We start from the raw sequence: 17814 nt of genomic DNA on the forward strand, positions 1-17814 counted from the left end.
TGCAAAATCAGGGTTGATAGTACTATATACCTCTCAGGTTGTGCTTAGCAGACTCCCAGGACTTGCTAGTGGTTGTGTTAATACGAGTCTATTGAGCTTAATACAAAATACCTTTTTTTTTTTTTTTTTTAAAGCCGGTGTTTGGGGCACCTGGGTGGCTCAGTTGTTAAGGGTCTGCCTTCGGCTTAGGTCATGATCCCAGGGTCCTGGGATTGAGCCCCACATGGGGTTCCCTGCTTCTCCTTCCCCCACTCCCTCTGCTTGTGTTCCTTCTCTCGCTGTGTCTCTGTCAAATACATAAATAAAATCTAATAAATAAAATAAAAACTGTAGTGTTTACTATTTTTCCTGATGTTGACAGATTTAAATATTGCTAGTTAGGAAATGAGGGTGTGGGAAGTTGGGGTAGAAAGGGAGAAGTCAGTCATTGTTAGGGTCCCATGGAGAAGGGGGATTTGGGCTCAAAGTGAAGTGGACAAAAGGGGAAGGAGACAGAGCCTGTGACAGAGGTCTGTGAGAGTCGTTCCAGTGACAGGTGCCTCTGGCCACAGCACTGGGAAGAGCAGGTCCTCCCACAAGCTGGGCAGCACTGGCTGGGCTGTCTGTTGGCACTGTCATCTGCACTGTCCAGACACCTCAGGGCTGGCCTCTGGGTGAAGGCAGGTGTTGGAGTTAAGGGGGAACAGCCTCTCCAGACCAGACTAGACTGGCTGATTTGAAACAGGACGCAAACTGGGAATAAACCCCAATTAGATACCACATCATTCCAGTAAGTAATAGTAGCACCTTGAGCAATCCCAGTCCAGTCTGTCACGTGAAAAGATACTTTCTCCAAACTGTTTTCAATGCAACAGTTGTGGATGAAGGCTCCTGCAAAGCCCGGCACCTGGGAGTCCACAGGGGCGAGGGCAGCTGGAATGTTTGCCCCTTGTCTCTGGCACGTGAGGAGCAGGACTTGTAATGACAGTGAGAAGCCTCACATCTGCACCAGAACAAAACCTAATAGGCAGCCATGCTGACACCTTCTTCAGAACCTTCCCGGTTTCTTCCATCTAACATGTCATTCTCATGTGAGCCTGCCCTTGGGATTTGTGTGCAAAAGGACAAGTTATAGGACAAAATGAGAAAGAAATGAGGATGAGGAGAGAAGTGATACAGAAAGTGGTGACCTGTTCCTCAGGTCTTCCATTCTATTAAGCTGAAGGTGGTCTTTCCTCTCCATCCCCTTCCCATCCTGACGAGATCAGTACCCACAAGACTGAGCATTAATGGATCTGAGAGGTGGAATAAAAAACTCAAGTCTTAGCGGCCACACGGCATGTATTACCAACCCCACTCTGCATCAGATAATGGTCTAAAGTATTTAGTTCACTTCTATAGTTGTGAGGTACAAGATCTGTTTTCAGTTCTTCATCCTCGTGGAAAGAGCTCATTCTTGGTTTAGGATGGTAACCCTGCTTCTTTGCTCTGTGACTTACCTAACTTCTCTGAACCTCAGTTTCTTCATTTGTCAAATGAGGACCTTAAGATATACTTAAAGAAATACTACTTCTATGTGATTTTAGGGTGATGGCCTAAATGATTTATTGCCAAGACATGGCCAATCGTGTTTTTCCTTGGAGGGGGGCTGGATTTGCACAGAGTGCTTCATATGTTCATGTAGAAACCACCATCAAACTCGACTGCATCAGTTTGACATCATCAAAGGTCCACCTTAAGATGATCACTCTGCCCAGAAAAAGATTTTTGGAAATCACAGCACTGACTGGTTCTGAGAAGTAGGGACATCTGGCCCCCACTGCCCAGTCCCCACGGGTTCCACCTCTGGATGAAATGAAGTACACTTCTGTCTGCTGCCGCCGCAGAGGACATCCTGGGTATGCCAGAGTCAGAACCCGGGTATTCTTTCAAGATAACCACTCCCCTCTCTGGAGCATGACTTCAACTAATTCGGTATGGGTGGATGAAACCTCTGTTTTCAAAAACCTTAGGGAAGTGGTGCTTGGGTGGCTCAGTTGGTTAAGCATCCGACTCTTGATTTCGGCTTAGGTCATGACCTCAGGGTCATGGAGATTGGGCCCTGCGTCAGGCCCAGTGCTTGGTGGGGAGTCTGCTTAGGATTCTCTCTCCCTCTGCCTCTGGCCCTACCTCTGCTCACATGCATGCTCTCTCTCCCTATCTAAAACAAATAAATAAATCTTAAAAAAAAAAAAAAAAAAGACCTTAGGGAAGATTACACATGCTCTTCCACATGGTTATGCCCATCCCTGAGAGCTCATAGCTAGGAACCTTTATATTAAATCAATCATGAAAATCACCCAGTTTCAATATACTTAAATATGGTCACAAGAAAGTAGAGTGGAAGTTAGGAGGCAACCCTGTAAGAGCCTTGGCGTCACCCCATTAAAGATCAGAAACTGAAATCTTGGCACATACTTGCCATCTAAGTGGCTTTAGTCAAGTTCTTCATCTCAGCAGTAAACCTACCACTCTCCCCACAGTGCAGCCCAGAGGGGCCCACCTGGGGATGAGGGCGAGTCATCACTGATCCTTCTTTTTTTTTTAATTTAATTTTTTAATTTTTCTTTTTTTTTTTTTAATTGCTGATCCTTGTTCTGTTTCTCTGAGGTCAGGGGCAACTTGTCAAGATGGGGAAGGGGGTTTATGTAGAAAGGAGCATAGGTGGCTGATTATGAAAGGTCAGAGGAATGACAATTTTGTTTGTTTGTTTCTCTAACCTAGATCTTCTGAAATCCGTTTTCTCCTGTATAGAACAGACATAAAGCCACTTAGTGAACTTACATTAAATTTTTCTGATGATTTCAGTGGTGCTATCGGTTCTCTCTATCAGAATTCATAGTGAGTCATCCTTTGTTCCTAAATAAATGCCATCTCCCCAGAAGAAAGACTAGGAATGGTAACTGAAAACGTACAGCACTGAGACCCAGGCAAGGCCGGGTTTGAGTCCCTTACCAGTAACTCTGGACATGTTAGTTGGTCTCTCAGAGACTCAGTGTCTTTTAGATTTTACTTATTTGAGAGAGAGCTTGAGAGAGAGATCACAAGCAGGGGAGTAGGTAGAGGGAGAAGCAGACTCCTTGCTAAGCTGGTGAAGAAACCTGGGATCATGACCTGATCCAAAGGCACACGCTTAACTGCCTGAGCCACCTGTGCACCAAGGGTCGGTGTTCTTATCTCAGAATGAGGACAAGAACATGTTCTTGGCAGTGTTCTAAAGATTAAATGAGATAATGTATGTAAGTGCCTGGCATGTGCAAGCTCTCAATAAATGGCACTTTCATGACTCATCATAGGGCTGGGTACAGGATGGGTACCTGTGACGGGTCTGACCACTACATAAACCTCAGCAGGGCAAGAGGCTACAGTCTGGGCCTCCGGGAGATGCAGAACCAACAACCAGTCCCAGGGCCCCCTGGAAGGAACAAGATGGTAGCTCCTGAGGTTGGAGAGGTGTCAGAATTGGGAAGTAGATGCAGCACTGGGCTGCCAGTGGTTCGCTTCCAGCAGCTGTAGGCTTTGGAGATGGGGGCTGAGGGGTGATGCCGAGAGCTCAGGAGAGCTCGTGCAAGTTCAGAGCCTGGGTGTTCTTGTAACCCAGCCAGTGCTGGAGCCCTCTGACTGTCCCACCCAGAATTGGTAGGATCTCTTCCTCGTCCCAGGGCCAGACAAGGACACTCTGGGCAGAGAGAAACCATCAGTGTGGACAAGAAGAACAGCAGCTTCTTAATCAGTCCAGGAGAACAGAGCTCAGCTGAAGTGTCGATCTGCTCTCATTTAATTATCAAAACAATTCCTCTTCTTCTGTCCTCCCTAGGGCTGCATGCCCCAGATTCCCCGGGCCCAGTAATTGCCTCTCTGTTAATAGAAATCATCGGTATTTATTACACCAAGTGCTCCAGCTTATTTCAGCTCTCCTTGTAGCAACATTAAGGGGAGTGCTTGGGAGCATATCACCAAAGTAACCCTACTTAATGACAAGAGTAAAGGCTCCTGAACTGTCCTTGCTCAGGAGGGCTGAGGAAACCACGATCTGGAGCCCGATGAGATAAGCTGAGGGGCCATATGTGGGGTCTGCAGCAGAGCTCTGACTCTGGGGGAGCAAGAAGTACAGGGCCTGGGAACAAGGGACTGGAAGAACAGTAAGATGACCGCTCCCACCTTCTCCCTAGAGGGAGTCTCCTGGGGGATTCTGTTCTTTACAGATACATAGCAGTGGAGAGTGGCTTGAGTTCAAATTCTTGGTCTACTACTCAGGACTTTGTAAACTGTGGCCTCCCAGAGCTTTAATCTTCCTATCTATAAAACTGGAAGAGTAAAATCCACCTTTCAGGGCTGGCATGAGGATTAAATGAGAAAATAATGCAAAAGGATTCCAGTGGGCCTGCTGCCGTAGAATGCATGCCACAAATTTGTCTTCTCTCCTTCCTTCTAGGAGTTGATGCTGTGGGGATGAAATGATGAGGTACTGGGCCTCACACACTGCCTGGTATGAATAGAGGGTTCCTTTCTGCAGCCTCTTCAGCCTCTGTGTCCAATAATGGACAAACTTGTCAAGGATGGGTCTGGGCCAGGAACCTTACAGCCTCAGGTTCATGTGGATCTGGGCTAGACACCAGGCTGGCTGCCCCTGTAGCTTCCAGATCCACACAGGCAACAGCTGAGAATCCTTACCCACCTCCACTCAGTTGTGCTCAGGTTCACGGTCCACCATCTGGCTTGGAGGTGACCCGGCACCTTAGGATGAAGATCGCTATCTCTAGGCAGCTGTGTCTTTTAAGGTCCTGAAGTGACTCAGCAGTTTGTGGAGCACAGTCACTGAGTACCTTCTGTGTACTTTCACACAGATGAGGAAAGCAAGACTCAGGCCTACAAAGGCCTCAGAAAGCTGGAGATCAGAGCTGAAGATAGGCCAGTTGACTCTGAAGCTCTCTTCAGTCCTATGCAGTCTCCCTGTGGATAGTATCTGACCAATCATGGTTAGATCTGTCTGTCATGCAAGGGCATTTGCTAATTTATTTGTAAATAACCATACATCAGTTTTTTGGTTTCGGTTTTGGGGTTGTTGTTTTTTTTTTTTTGGTGCTAACAGGAATGAATATATTTTCTGACAGTGCTGGCCCCCAAGAACACAAGGGTTATCTGGCAGCAGGTTGTGCTGGTGGATAGGGAACTGTGTGGGGTGGGAAAGGCGACCAGGGTTGCTGAGTGCCAGAATGTTCTCAAAGTTCATCTTTGAAGTTTCAGCATCAAATCCTATGCAAGAACAAATAACTATCACCTCACCAAGAAGCCAAGGGAAATGCAACTCTGTCCCTACATTACCGTGTTCCTTGCTTTCTATTGTTCTTTTTTTTTTTTTTTTTAAGATTTACTTATTTATTTGAGGAGAGGGCAGAGAGAGAGGGAGAGAACCTCAACAGACTCCTTGCTGAGCATGGAGCCTGAGACGGGGCTCAATCCCATGACCCTGAGATCACAACCTGAGCTGAAATCAAGAGTTGATCACTTAACTGTGCCACCGAGGTGCCTCTCTATTACGTTCTTTTAATTTTTGTTGGAAACTGACGGTGTCCCCTCATTAGGAAGGAAAAAGGTCAGTGTCCTCTCGTTACCATATGATACTGGCTCCCTCAGTTGAGATTGAGAATCAGCTTTACTGGCGGTACTGGTTTCCAGTAGTAGAGAGAGGCAAAAGCTGGAGAAACTGAGGCAGAGACCAGGAGTGTGAAAGCAACTGAGATATGGAGGTGAAGTGGAGGGACACAGCCGCAGAGAGAGGGGAAGAAGCCGTGTGTCTCCACTGCTGTCCACAGTGACTATGGCTGCTTGAGCTCTTCTCCAAAATGCCAGACACACGGGAGCAATTACAGAGGTTTCCTCTGGGCAGAGCCTCCCGGGCTGGTTCCCGTCTCACCCTCCCCGCTGCATAATGGAATTAAATGCAGTTCCTCGCAGTGGCTTAACGCTGCTGCAGTCAATAAAACCCGCTCTTGGAAAGAAACGAGATTACAGATTACAGGTCAGGGAAGGGTGGGCAGTCCCGGGAGGCCTCTGATCGTTCCCTGTGGGGGGCCTTCCCCATCCCTGGCTTGGTTTCCATGAAATTACCTACTACTGCCAAAGTGGGGCCCCGGCTTTGGGTTTGTTATTTAGATTGACTTGGCCTCGGGCCCTCTGAGGTTGATGTGCCACCACAAAATTATGCACCATGGAAGCCAGAAGGTTTTTCTCTGGCCTCTGTCACTGAAAGAGCTGGCTAACCACATATTGAAGGTGGAAGGCCTAGGCACATGCTCCTTCCCCACCTGTCACCCTTTGGAGGAGGCAAGGTCAGTGCAGTCTCCCGACTATGGGGGTCTTACCTTACACGGGTGAGGGTCCACTCCATAGGTCTCCAATGTCTGTGCTTTTCTTAAAAAGTTCAGCTCTGATGTTGCTGGTGTTTGACCACTGGAATAAAGAAAATGAGATGATTTCAGGGTTTCCTGTTCTCATAGACTCCCCTGAGGTAAACTCCCCATGAAGAAGCTTTCAGGGGCTGGCTCAGTCAGTTAAGTGTCTGACTCTTGATTTCAGCTCAGGTCATGAGCTTGTGAGATCAAGCCCTGTATTGGGCTCTGTGCTCAGCGAGGAGTCTGCCTGAAAGATCTTGGCCTCTGCGCCTACCTACCAAGCTCACTCAGGCTTTTTTTCTTTAAAAAGTAATTATTTATTTGTTTGTTTGTTTGTTTATTTCAGGGTAAGTCTTACACTCCAGTTTTTCCATAGGGTGTGCTCCCTGCCCTGTTCAGGACCAACTTCCGAGACTCCTGTCTAGGGTAAAAAAACTAAGATGTCTTCAGACCGAGGCTGACTACATAATGAATGCCGTGGGCCGAGTGCAGACTGGAGGGAGTGATGGGGACTAGGGCAGACTGGAGAGGGCTACCTCATTGAAAGAGGGCAGCTGCTCCTCAGCTCCAAGACTAGTCCTGTGGGAATGCAAGGCCCAGCGCTACTAGAGGTTAAAAGCAGTGCTTTTAAAAGGGAAGTCAGAGATACTGATTTTTTATGTGCTATTTCACAATTTGAAGTACAATGAGAGCAAACAAAACACACTTGTACACTGGCTGCAGGCCATGGGTTTCTTGTCTGTGATCTGATCTCGATTGAAATACATAGGAAGGGCCTCTATATCTTGCTGTTGCTGCCACCCCTTTTCCTTTACCAAAAGGGAACATGGGAATGGAGGGTGAAGAGACAGCAGGAGACATTGCTGAGCTCCCCAGATGCCACAGTAGCTCTGTTTGTCCACAGGGTGATGACTATGAAAAGGAAACCATCAGGAAAAGGAAAAAAGCAGTCCTAGTGCCAAGCCATCTGAGGAGAGGGCCTTTGGCATCATTCCCTTCAGAGCTGCTTGGAATCTGGTGCTTTCCTGAGCCCCACATAGAACCAGTGGCAGTGTCCCCTCAGTGCCATCAGGGTCCAGAGCCCTCGTGAAGCAGGCATATTCCTACGGACATTGGGTCAGTTTCACTGCAAGGAAGGGCAGGTTTGTCAAGTCAACAACTCTGATGGCTCGTGGGCAGGACTGAGAGTTGCTGATTTCTAAGGTCATTATTTGTCCCAAGTCATACGGTAGTGTAGGAAGACAAGGCAGAGCAGGCAGAAGCAGGCCAGATTCCCGCTAGTTTCCCTTAGGAGAGATATCAATCAGCACATTTTGGTGCCAGCCTCCATGCTGCTTGCTGTAAAATCTACCAAGAAATACAGTGCACAGTCTGGACCCTCCAGGAACTCAGGTTAGAGCTGGAGGAAGGAAATAGACACATTTTTACATAAAGAAGATGAGGCCAACATGCGCAAGCAGGCATTATGTTGACTGCAGATTTCTACACCAGCAGACCTGTGGCATGAAGAAGGTATTTGGGAAATGTCTGTGTGACAGACAAAAGGCTGGACCCCAGAGGCAGCTGAGCACCACTGCCCCTTCCAGGGAGCTTCCTCATTCCCATTCTGGAAGCTGGGGGGTCTTCTGGGCTTCACTCATTCCAGGAGTTGGCCCAAGCCTCCCGGGCCCTCAAAGTGGCCATCATTTCCTGGGGGATCCCCTGTCTCCTATTAGGTTTCTTGATGACTGTCCCCACTGCTCTGACATCAAAAACCCTCCTGTCAGTGCCCCTGGCTGTCCTAGCACATCCCTGATCTCTGCTTTGAATGAACCATGAACGGTGCATGTGTATTCCGACCTTTACCACAAGGGGCCGCTATTTCCCTAACAGAGTGATGGGAGGAGCCGGCCTGCTCAAGAAAGGCCACACCAGCCCTGGGACAGGTATGAAGAGTCGCTAGGATTCCATCTCTGAAATGTGTCTCCATTCTCCTGGGAGAGTGGGAGCCAGTGCAATATTAAGTTGAAGCTTAATATTAACATTAAAAATATCTCCCCCCGCCCCTGGGCATTAACCTGCCCCAGGAAGGTAGTTAAGCAAACATTCAATAAAATTTTTAAAAATTGTAACATACTAATATGATGGCATGTTTTATTCTACAGCAGTGCATTGTATATAGCCTTTTTCTCCATAGTTTATCAGTTTGGGGTATATGTGCTCCAGCATACCACACAAAGTGGAGTGCTTACACAATACTGGTTTAAAAAAATACTGGTTTAAAAAAAAAAAAAAATTAGGGCACCTGGGTGGCTCAGTTGGTTGGGCTACTGCTTTTGGCTCAGGTCATGATCCTGGGGTCCTGGGATCAAGTCCCACATCGGGCTCCTCGCTCAGTGGGGAGCTTGCTTCTCCCTCTCCCACTGCCTATCATTCCCCCTGTTGTGCACACTCACTCTCTCTCTGTCAAATAAATAAAATCTTAAAAAAGTTTTTTTAATAGTTTTTATTTTTTTAAAGATTTATTTATTTTAGAGAGAGTGCACGTGTGAGGGGGGAGGGGCAGGAGAGAGGGAGAGAAGCAGACTCCCTGCTGCAGGTGGAGCCCAACATGGGGTTTGATCTCATGACCCTGAGGTCATGACCTCAGCTCAAATCAAGAGTGGAACACTTAACCCACTGAGCCACCCAGGCTCTATTGTGGTGGTGGTGGTGGTGGTGGTGGTGGTGGTGTTTTAAATCAATCTTTGTAGAAAATCCTATATATAATGGATGAAATACATTAATACTATTTAATGGAATTTGGCATATTCTGGGCAAACTAAGAATCTTCTGTGTAAGGCTGTGGGTTGAGTGAGACAATACTGAAGACATAGCTCCTGAACCACATGCTCTCAGGGTACCCCCAGCATATATCAACCAGGCCAGCCCTGTGCAGTACCATCCACTGACCCAGAAGCCACCTGTCATGCTGCCACAGACTGAAGGTAGAGGCTTGCCCATTTTCACATGCCTCCTCTCATCTATTTTCTGTGTTTCTTTTCCTTTTCCCTAGCCCATGCTTCTTCCCTCTCTCTCTTCATTTATCTTAGTGAAGCACATCCCTTTCAGAGGCCAATCTCGCTTTGCTTTCCTTGTACTATAATGACCGTGTTGCCCTCAAGCCTCAGCCTGTACTACAGGGCTTGGGCTCGTGCTGTCAGTGGAATACTGAAAACGGCACATCCCAGAGTCAGGAGGACTGGCTATGTGGGAGCGGAGGCTGCAACACAGGACTTGTGTGTCCAGGCTTTGTATCTTTGTGTCAGGACACTGTGTCCTGAGCCTGAATGAGTGTCACCTACCTGAGTTCTGTCTTGTGAATCTCGGCAATCTTCCTTTCCAGCTTCTCTGAATGTTTTGGGAAAAACTGGAACTTGGAGCTGTAGCCTTCAGGGTGTTTCCCTGGGTCATAATCCCCAATCTCCGCTTGCAAAAGAAAAGCAGAGTAAAAACAGTTGTGGAGATAGGTAAATCATCACTGGTAAACAACAAGATATTAACACACAGAGCAAAAGGCAAAGCACACACCAAATTTCTAAGGAACAATGGGTCTTGAGCGAGGAGGTGGGGCAGGCAGAGGAGAGGGCAGGCCCCTCAGAGGCATGCCTACCTTTGTTTGCCCAGGTGTGCAGTGGGGGGTTGCTGTCAAGCCTAAGCTAGAGACACTAGAGCCAAGCCTGTTTTCTGTGGTCACCACAAGTAAATACCCAATACGAGAGCAGAAGACCATATCACAGTCTTTATCCATTCAGCCTGGAGAAAAGGGCCTGGGATCAGTGCTCTTTGCAGCAGCATGGGAAACAGCTTGATTAGGAAGATAGCCAGGGGCCGGAGCCAGATTCGAAGTCTAAGCATCAGTTTTGAGGATTTTAGCAGGGACACACTGCTGAACGAGCCATGACCCAAACTCAGAACTCAACTCTCAGTTGAAATCGAATCTAATCAAGTGAATACATTTGAGTAAATATTCTTTCAGGGCTGACCATTGTCAGGCCCCTTGGAGAGAACCTCAGAGTGGGAAGACTGGTTAAAACCGGCCATTGAGTTCTGGAGCACCACGTTTCCTAGTTTTCTGCAAGGGACAGGGCTTTCTCCACCCATTTAGAAAGATAGAGTTCATCCCTAAAGCTGGTGGGATCTCAGATCAGTGAGCTCTGCGGAGGGGAGGGTGCTAAGCCCATGGTGCTGCATGCCAGTCAGAACCCAGCCCTCTGCACAGGACGTGCTCCACAGGGAACATCATGCCTATGTTAGGAGAAAGTATGGTAAAAAGTGCCAGCTGCTTTGTGGTTATCTTTGCTCCTTCCTTAGTGAGAACCCAAACCAGGGCCCATGAGATATGTCGAGGGAGGAGTAAATATTAAGAGGAAAACGTGCCCTCCTCTCACAGCTGAATATTGTACATGTGCACAAATCTACTCATTGTGCCTTCCAAATCACTTGGGAATTTCTATCGCTCAGCAAGAGACTAAAAGCTTGCCTGGGGCTATAGTCCAGAGTGGCCTTGGACCACGGAGTCATTTATGATTTTATTTCGAAAGCTCCAAGTGGAAAACATCAATATTAGACATCAACTGTTTTTTCAAAGGAAAAAAAAAGGGGGAAAAATTCAATGTGGTTGTTAGGGTAAATCCGGTGGAAAGACTGGAATTTAAAATCTCACTTAGGACTAACTTCTTTAAAAATGAAGGGGGCCTCTTTGGATAGCGTAGAGTTGGCAGGGACCTTCTAGACGTGCTGTGTAGGTGCTTTTTAAAAACAGGAGTCTCAGAAGTCAAAGTTACAATAATGTGTGCACCTTTACATTCTTAATGCAGCTATGATATTTCTCTTAACAGAAGAGCTGTAGTTTCTTATTGGCAAGCATTTTTCATGTTCTCTTTGCAAAGCAGCTTCCTGGCGTTCACAGATTGCCAATTAAAAGTTCAGATTCTTTGATGGAAACTGATTTTAGTGCTGTGGTCCCGAACAATTTAGTGACAGTTTCAGGCCTAAGGACTAAAAGGAGTCTTGGAAGTGGCACTTAGGAGTGCCTGCATTTCTCAGAAGGAGAAGGCATCACATACATGACGTGTGCACACACTTCTAGCTGTTTTGCAAAACCAAACCAAACCAAACACCAGTTGGCATCAGCCGATACAGATTCAACTCTGCCTTACTAGGATGCTAGGAAATGTGTCTGTTATTTGTAAACATTCCAACTTTGACCACTCTGAATGGAAAGGTCTCCGAAAGGGACACCAGAATTCCAAGACAGTTCACACCTTCAAGATATGCATGAAAGGCTACGAGAAAATGTATCCAGATGACTCTCCAGAGTCTCAGTAACTCTACCAACCAAGGGTGGAGGAAACCCCAGACAGAGTCCCAGTGATCCGAAGGTGCTGGCAGAAAGACCTAAGGCACAGTATAGGGTTGAGTGGTTGGAGCTTTCTGGACCTAGGGAGTCCAGGCAAAGCCCTCCCACTCAGACTCTGCTTCAGGTTAGATACTGTTTATATCCAAGAAGTAGTCATCTGTGGAAACTGAAATAATCAGTACTTAGCATGAAAAGCAAATTCATCTTGTCAAAAGTCATTACCTTGAAGGATGTAAGCTGCTAACAAGGCAGCATCTGATGTTTTACAGAGGAGGCGGCCATGGTAGAGATCCCTTTTGATCTGTAGGAAGACTAAGTACCTGGAGAGAAAACAGAGGCTGAACTAGAAAGGATTTCTCTGATGGCTTTAAAGACATAAGGATGGAATATGAGCCTATCAAAATTCTCATCAGGGTGCTTTTTTACTACATTAAAATAAACTTAAAATGTACCACAGAACAAACGTATTTTCCATTTTCCTGAAGACTTTTAAGTACTTTGCCCCGAACTGATTTGGGGTTCAATTCAAAACAACCTGTCGGTTTCCTTCACTAGCTCAAGACAGAATTGGTGCTTTCTGGCAAAAGCACTGTGCCCCACCCCAGTGCTGGGTTTTGGAAGGAGCCAGCCCTGGCTCCTTCAGTGCTGAAAAAGAAACCTGTGTCAGCAGAGAGGGGCCAACTGGGCTTCTCTCTGTCGTGGATTCTGGCTGATGTTTCTTCCTAAGAAGCAGAACGGCGGGTCAAGGAACCAGCCCAAGGAGGAGTTCCGCCTCCGCCTGCCAAGACACCCTGCCCACGTGTGGCAGGGCCTTCAGTTATTGGCAGAGCTCAACCGGACCTCTCAGCATCTAAATAAGGTATAAAAAGGGGCACCCATGAAGGAAGCAAAGAAACTTGTGGCTAGTGTTTCTTCCAACAGAGAAAGCTCTCACCTGAGATGGAAGCAGGACAACAAGAGTAACAGCTAATAGTAGCTGATACGTATCGAGCGCTTCCGATCTGCCAGTGCAGGGGTTACACACTTTACGTGCACTATCTCATCTCATTCTCACCTAAGACTTTGAAAAAGGAACTATCATCCCCCCATTCTCAAAATATTTAATTCCAGTATAACATACAGTGTTGTGTTATTCCCTCCTTTTAAGATAAGGGCACTGAGGGTTAAGTGATTTTTCTCATGGGCACACAACTGGGAAGTGGCAGAGCCAGGATTTGAGTTCAGGACTCTGAGACTCCTTTGGTTGGCTCTTAGTCACTATGCTATATGGCCATCCTTGCATTGTAACTTCTTCCAAGTTCCACAAGGAGTTGGGTGGACCCTTTCACAGTGGAATGGACTTGTTGGCTCTATTTTGAAATGTCTTTATAAGGATTAGGTCTCTGATGTCAAAACATTACAGGTGCCCTGAGAAGAGCAAACACCAAGGGTATTAAACCCTTAAGTGTGTCACCTACTACAGTGATGCCTTATCCTAGGGCATCTGTGGGAATTTAGAAATATGCCCACAGATTTTTTGATACTCCTCATTTCTGGAAGTAGAACTTAATTCTCTCCCTATGTGCGTGGGTTGGACTTAGTGATTTGCTTCTAACAAACAGAATAAAACAGAAGCAATAGTGTCTAACATCTGAGACTAGGTCATAAAGAAGTGAATCCTCCAGTCAGACCGTCAGGTGACTGCAAGCCCATGGCAGACCCTGAGCCGGAGCCACCCAGCTAAGCCTCTCCTGAATTCCTGACCCACAGAAATGGAGCGATAATAAATGCTTGTCATTTTAAGCCAAGTTTTGTGGCATTCTGTTAGCCATAGATAACCACAGAATCCCTACGGGAGTAATGGAAATATAAAATTCCCCTAAACTCAAACAGTCTGAACCAAAAAGAAGTTGGGCCCCCCCCGGACAACTAGAGGTTTCCACTGCTTCTCTTTTCAGGTTGAAGAATAATACAGAGGATTCTATGCCCATTTGATCCTGTGAAAATGCTCAAAAGAAAGAGGACCATTGGGGAGGGGAGAGGTACCAACAGGTGACTCTGAGAGCCTGGGCTTACTGATTCAAGTAATTAACAAATGCAGGAGCAATTAAACCTTCTCTCCTAAGGCTCTGATACTCAAATTGTGGCCCACAAATCAGGGGTGTCAGCATCATCTGGGAGCTTGTTGGAAATGGCGAATATTAGGCCTACCCTAGACCTACTGAATCATTTTAACAATATCCCCAGGTGACTTTAATATATAAAGTTTGAGAAGCACTGTCCTAAGAATATTCGAAAGCATCCATCTAACCACATCAGGAGGGACTGCTCGCCCCAAACCAAAGGGAAGGTAAGTAATCTCATCTGAAAGTTGCTAAGAACTCCGCTCCTCACCACCAACCACCACCACCAGCAGCAGCAACCCTGCTCTGCCCCAGTGTTTGCCATGAAAAACTGAAAGAAAAAGACATCATGTAGAGTGAATAATTAAGATGGATCTACCAGATCTACGGGTCTTCACTCTGCTTCCCACAGTAAAAATGCCACACCTCCCTATGGGAGAGAGGAAAGGAGGGGGAGAGGCAAAGCCGTTAGGAGAAGGGAGGGGGGAGCGGCAGGGGAGAGTGCTTCTTTGCCTCTCACTGCTCCAGCTCCTACCTTCCACAGGCTTTGGCAGGATGTGGAAGCCAACCTTTTGTCCCTTACTCGCTGATCATTCCCTGGGCCTGAGTTCATATATCACTCCTGTACCTCTCTGTGTCCCCAGTTCAGGGACAGCACATATTGGACTAACAGAGATATTGAAAAGGGACAGCAAGGCTCTGGGCCGTGATTCTCAATGTGGCAGTGAGGAGAACGTCCCCTGGGGGGAGCATGTCAGAATCTGTGTGTGTCTCCCAGGTTTGAAAAAGCCCTGCTGGACCTTCTGATTTGCTCCCTTCCCACGCAGAGGGGACAAACGCCTCCTGACACCGAGAACCATTGTCTTTATGAGGCACCTTTATTTTTTTAAAGATTTTATTTATTTGACAGAGAGAGAGCACAAGTAGGTGGAGCAGCAGGTAGAGGGAGAGGAAGAAGCAGGCTCTCTGCTGAGGAGGAGCCCGACTCAACTAGGGGCTCGATCCCAGGACCCCAGGATCATGACCTGAGCTGAAAGCAAATGCCAATGCTTGACAGACTACACCATGGCACCCCATGAGGCATCTTTGTTGATGGGTGCATGGTGGGTGCCTCAGTGAGCTGGGAAGTATACAGGTTTCCACTACTGAGTGGGGTTTCTTCAGATTAATGGAGGTAGGACAGCTATGGCGGGGTCAAGGGTAAGACCACGGGAATACTGCCGGGCAATGGTACAGCAACTGCTGGGAAAGGGGGGACAAGTCAACGTCCTAAAAAACAAAGCACAGCTTTTGAAGTCAAGAAGAAGGGAGCTCATGAAAGAATCGGCCATCGGCTTCAGGGGACAGAGCTGTACTAGGTCCCCCTCCCTTTTCTGCCACGGTGACGTTCATCAAGCTTCATGTTTTGTTCACTGAAAGAGGTAACCAATGTGTTGCTGTTGTTGGACATGAGAATGTATTCCACATGACTCATAGCATCCCTAGACCTATTCTCGAGAGAACGTGGCATATTCTCCCCTGCCACACATGGGTCTGAGGAAGACTATCCCTTTGCCTGAGACACTGCCACTGGGGCCACTTTGTTACCAGGGAAGAGATCTGCCTGCCAGGGTTACCCAGCCCAGCCAGCTCCAGGTGGGCAAGCTAGATGGTTACTCCATCTCAGAACCTTAGAAAAGGAGTGAAAGAGCCTAATTCTCTCCTATGTGAAGCAACAGAAGACCGGACACGTAGAGTAACTTGTCTGAGGTGATAAACAGTGACCAGAATCAAGGAAGGCCTCCTTAGGCCTCAGGGCCTAATGCTTTTTCTACCTCCGTGGTAATTCGGCTAATTATTAGAGAGAGAGGGGTCCTAAATCAAGTCAAGAGAACTCTGTCATTGGAGAGAAATTCTCATTGGAACCAAAGAAGAAATCAGCCTTAGACCAGATTTAAGACAACAGCTTATTCCTTAGGACACTTCTTTGGGTAAATTTTGCCAATCTCTTCCTGGCCTCATCTCCATTTTTTTTTTAATGCCAATGTTGTCCTAAATTAATGGAAGTATGAATTGGGACTATCCAAAGGCAGAGTAAGTGAAAATCTAAAAAGACAGCCAAGGAAAACTTGTCTTTCTGTGACATGGACATGTCTCCAAGGTGTTGGCTGTATACTGTGCTTTCTGATATCAGAGGGTGGAGATGAATCCACAGATGGTTCCAGAATTAAAGGTTCTGACCTCTGGAAAGAACGGGTATCTCTTGAAGAGTTTCTCCAAAGAGTTCTTACTTTGGTCCTGGACTTTCCTTCATCAGGTTCTTTGTCCCTGGCTTCCTCTATAATCTTATAATCATCTCCTTGCAGTCAGAGATGTTTTTCAAATTTACTTTTAATATTCTAGAGAGCCTGTACATCTTGTGCCTAGCTCCCCTACTCACCCTCCCTCCCACGCATCATCCATCCATCCATCCATCCATTCACTTCTGAGCACTTACATGAGCCAGGCACTGCCAAAGGTGCTGGGAATACAGAAGGGAACAAAACAGAACCCCCACTCTTAAGGAGCTTACATTCCAGCGGAGAGACAGATGACAATAACAAAACAAAGTAATAATGATTTACTGAATGCCTGTTGTCAGCCACACACTGTACTGTAGTTTGTTTGTTGTAACTAGGCTCCACACCCAATGTGGGCTCAAACTCATGACCCTGAGATCAAGAGTCACACGCCAGCCATACTGAGTGAGCCACCATGCTGTTTAACACGCACCCTCTCACGCAGTCCTCACCATGACTCTGGGAGGTGACTACTGGTTTTTTTCTGCTTCATAGATGAGGACACTGACTGATTGGAGAGACTGTCCCTTGCCTTGTCTCACCAGTTAGTTAAAGAACCCGGAATCTGAACCCAGCTCTTTTCAACATGTTAGTCTGGGGTCGGCACGCTACAGCCTGCCACCAGAGTTTCCAGGGAAATAAAACAAATTTTACTGGAATGCAGCCATACTCATCCATTTAGGAGTCTCCGGCTGCGTTCGCACTGCAAAGGCAGGACTGAGGAGTTGGGCCAGAGACCATATGGTGCACAAAGTCTAAAATACTGACTCTGGCCTTTTATAGAAAATGCTGACCAGGCCATCTTAGCCTAGAGTAGGCTCAAGTGATGTTCATTGAAGGAACTTATGACCCATAAACTTCATTCGTTCTCACATTTATCCGGTCATTCTATTCATATTTTTTGCGGGCAGCCCCGCTCAAACATGTGTCAGGCAGTTTGTTTCCTTAGAAGGTGGGGGCCCATTTGCAGTCAGCTTCCTTCTACTATTTGATCTTTCCAAGAGTTCACACACCTGCGGTCCCTGTTAAACGCCAAATCTGGAGCCTAATCCCCGTTTTCTCTGCCTTATCTCTAGTTCAGACAAGGAAATCTATTTATTACTTTAAAAAATGACAAAAGAGATTAATCAGGATTTGGCAACTAAATTTATCATCTGGAGAGAGTCCAAGAGATAAATGGAAGTGCAGTGCTTTACGCCTTATTTCATCCCCTCCTCTCAGTCTGGCTTTATGGGAATAGTTGAGACGGCATTGAAATTTAGGACCGAAATTGCTAGGAAAAAACACACTGACAGCTAAATTAGTTTGGCAGGAAGGTGGCATGAAGGGTTCCAAGCCAGGAATGAATTATGGGTATTGAGTGAGGCTGGGGCAGGTACCTGCTCTCTCAAGATCAGCAGGGAAATGAACGAGCAGAAAGACTCAGCTAATTCCAAGGCCTCCACAGAATGGCCAAATCAGGCCAACGCACCCTGCACTTCACACCCCCAGCAATGCTTGGAAAATGCATCTGGGGAAGGAGGGCTGGTGAGGTGGAGAGCAAGGGGAGAATAGTCGAGGAGGAGGAGGACGCTCAGCACAGAGGTATGCAGAAGGGGGAG

General features: G+C 46.9%; 1 protein-coding gene across 5 annotated transcripts in view; it reads right to left on the bottom strand.

The window, feature by feature from the left end:
- The window catches only part of FRMD5 (FERM domain containing 5), a gene marked incomplete at both ends in the record, with an annotated part of 311249 nt that overhangs the window by 18729 nt on the left and 274706 nt on the right, over positions 1–17814 (bottom strand). For all 5 annotated transcript variants that reach the window (XM_080808198.1, XM_080808197.1, XM_080808196.1 and 2 more), the window contains 3 exons: positions 6384–6471; positions 9737–9860; positions 12016–12113. In XM_080808198.1, coding sequence (XP_080664324.1) covers positions 6384–6471; positions 9737–9860; positions 12016–12113 — 310 coding nt within the window. The remainder of the gene's footprint in view (positions 1–6383; positions 6472–9736; positions 9861–12015; positions 12114–17814) is intronic.

Source organism: Martes martes (assembly GCF_963455335.1).
Source record: "Martes martes genome assembly, chromosome: 7".
NCBI lineage: Eukaryota > Metazoa > Chordata > Mammalia > Carnivora > Mustelidae > Martes > Martes martes.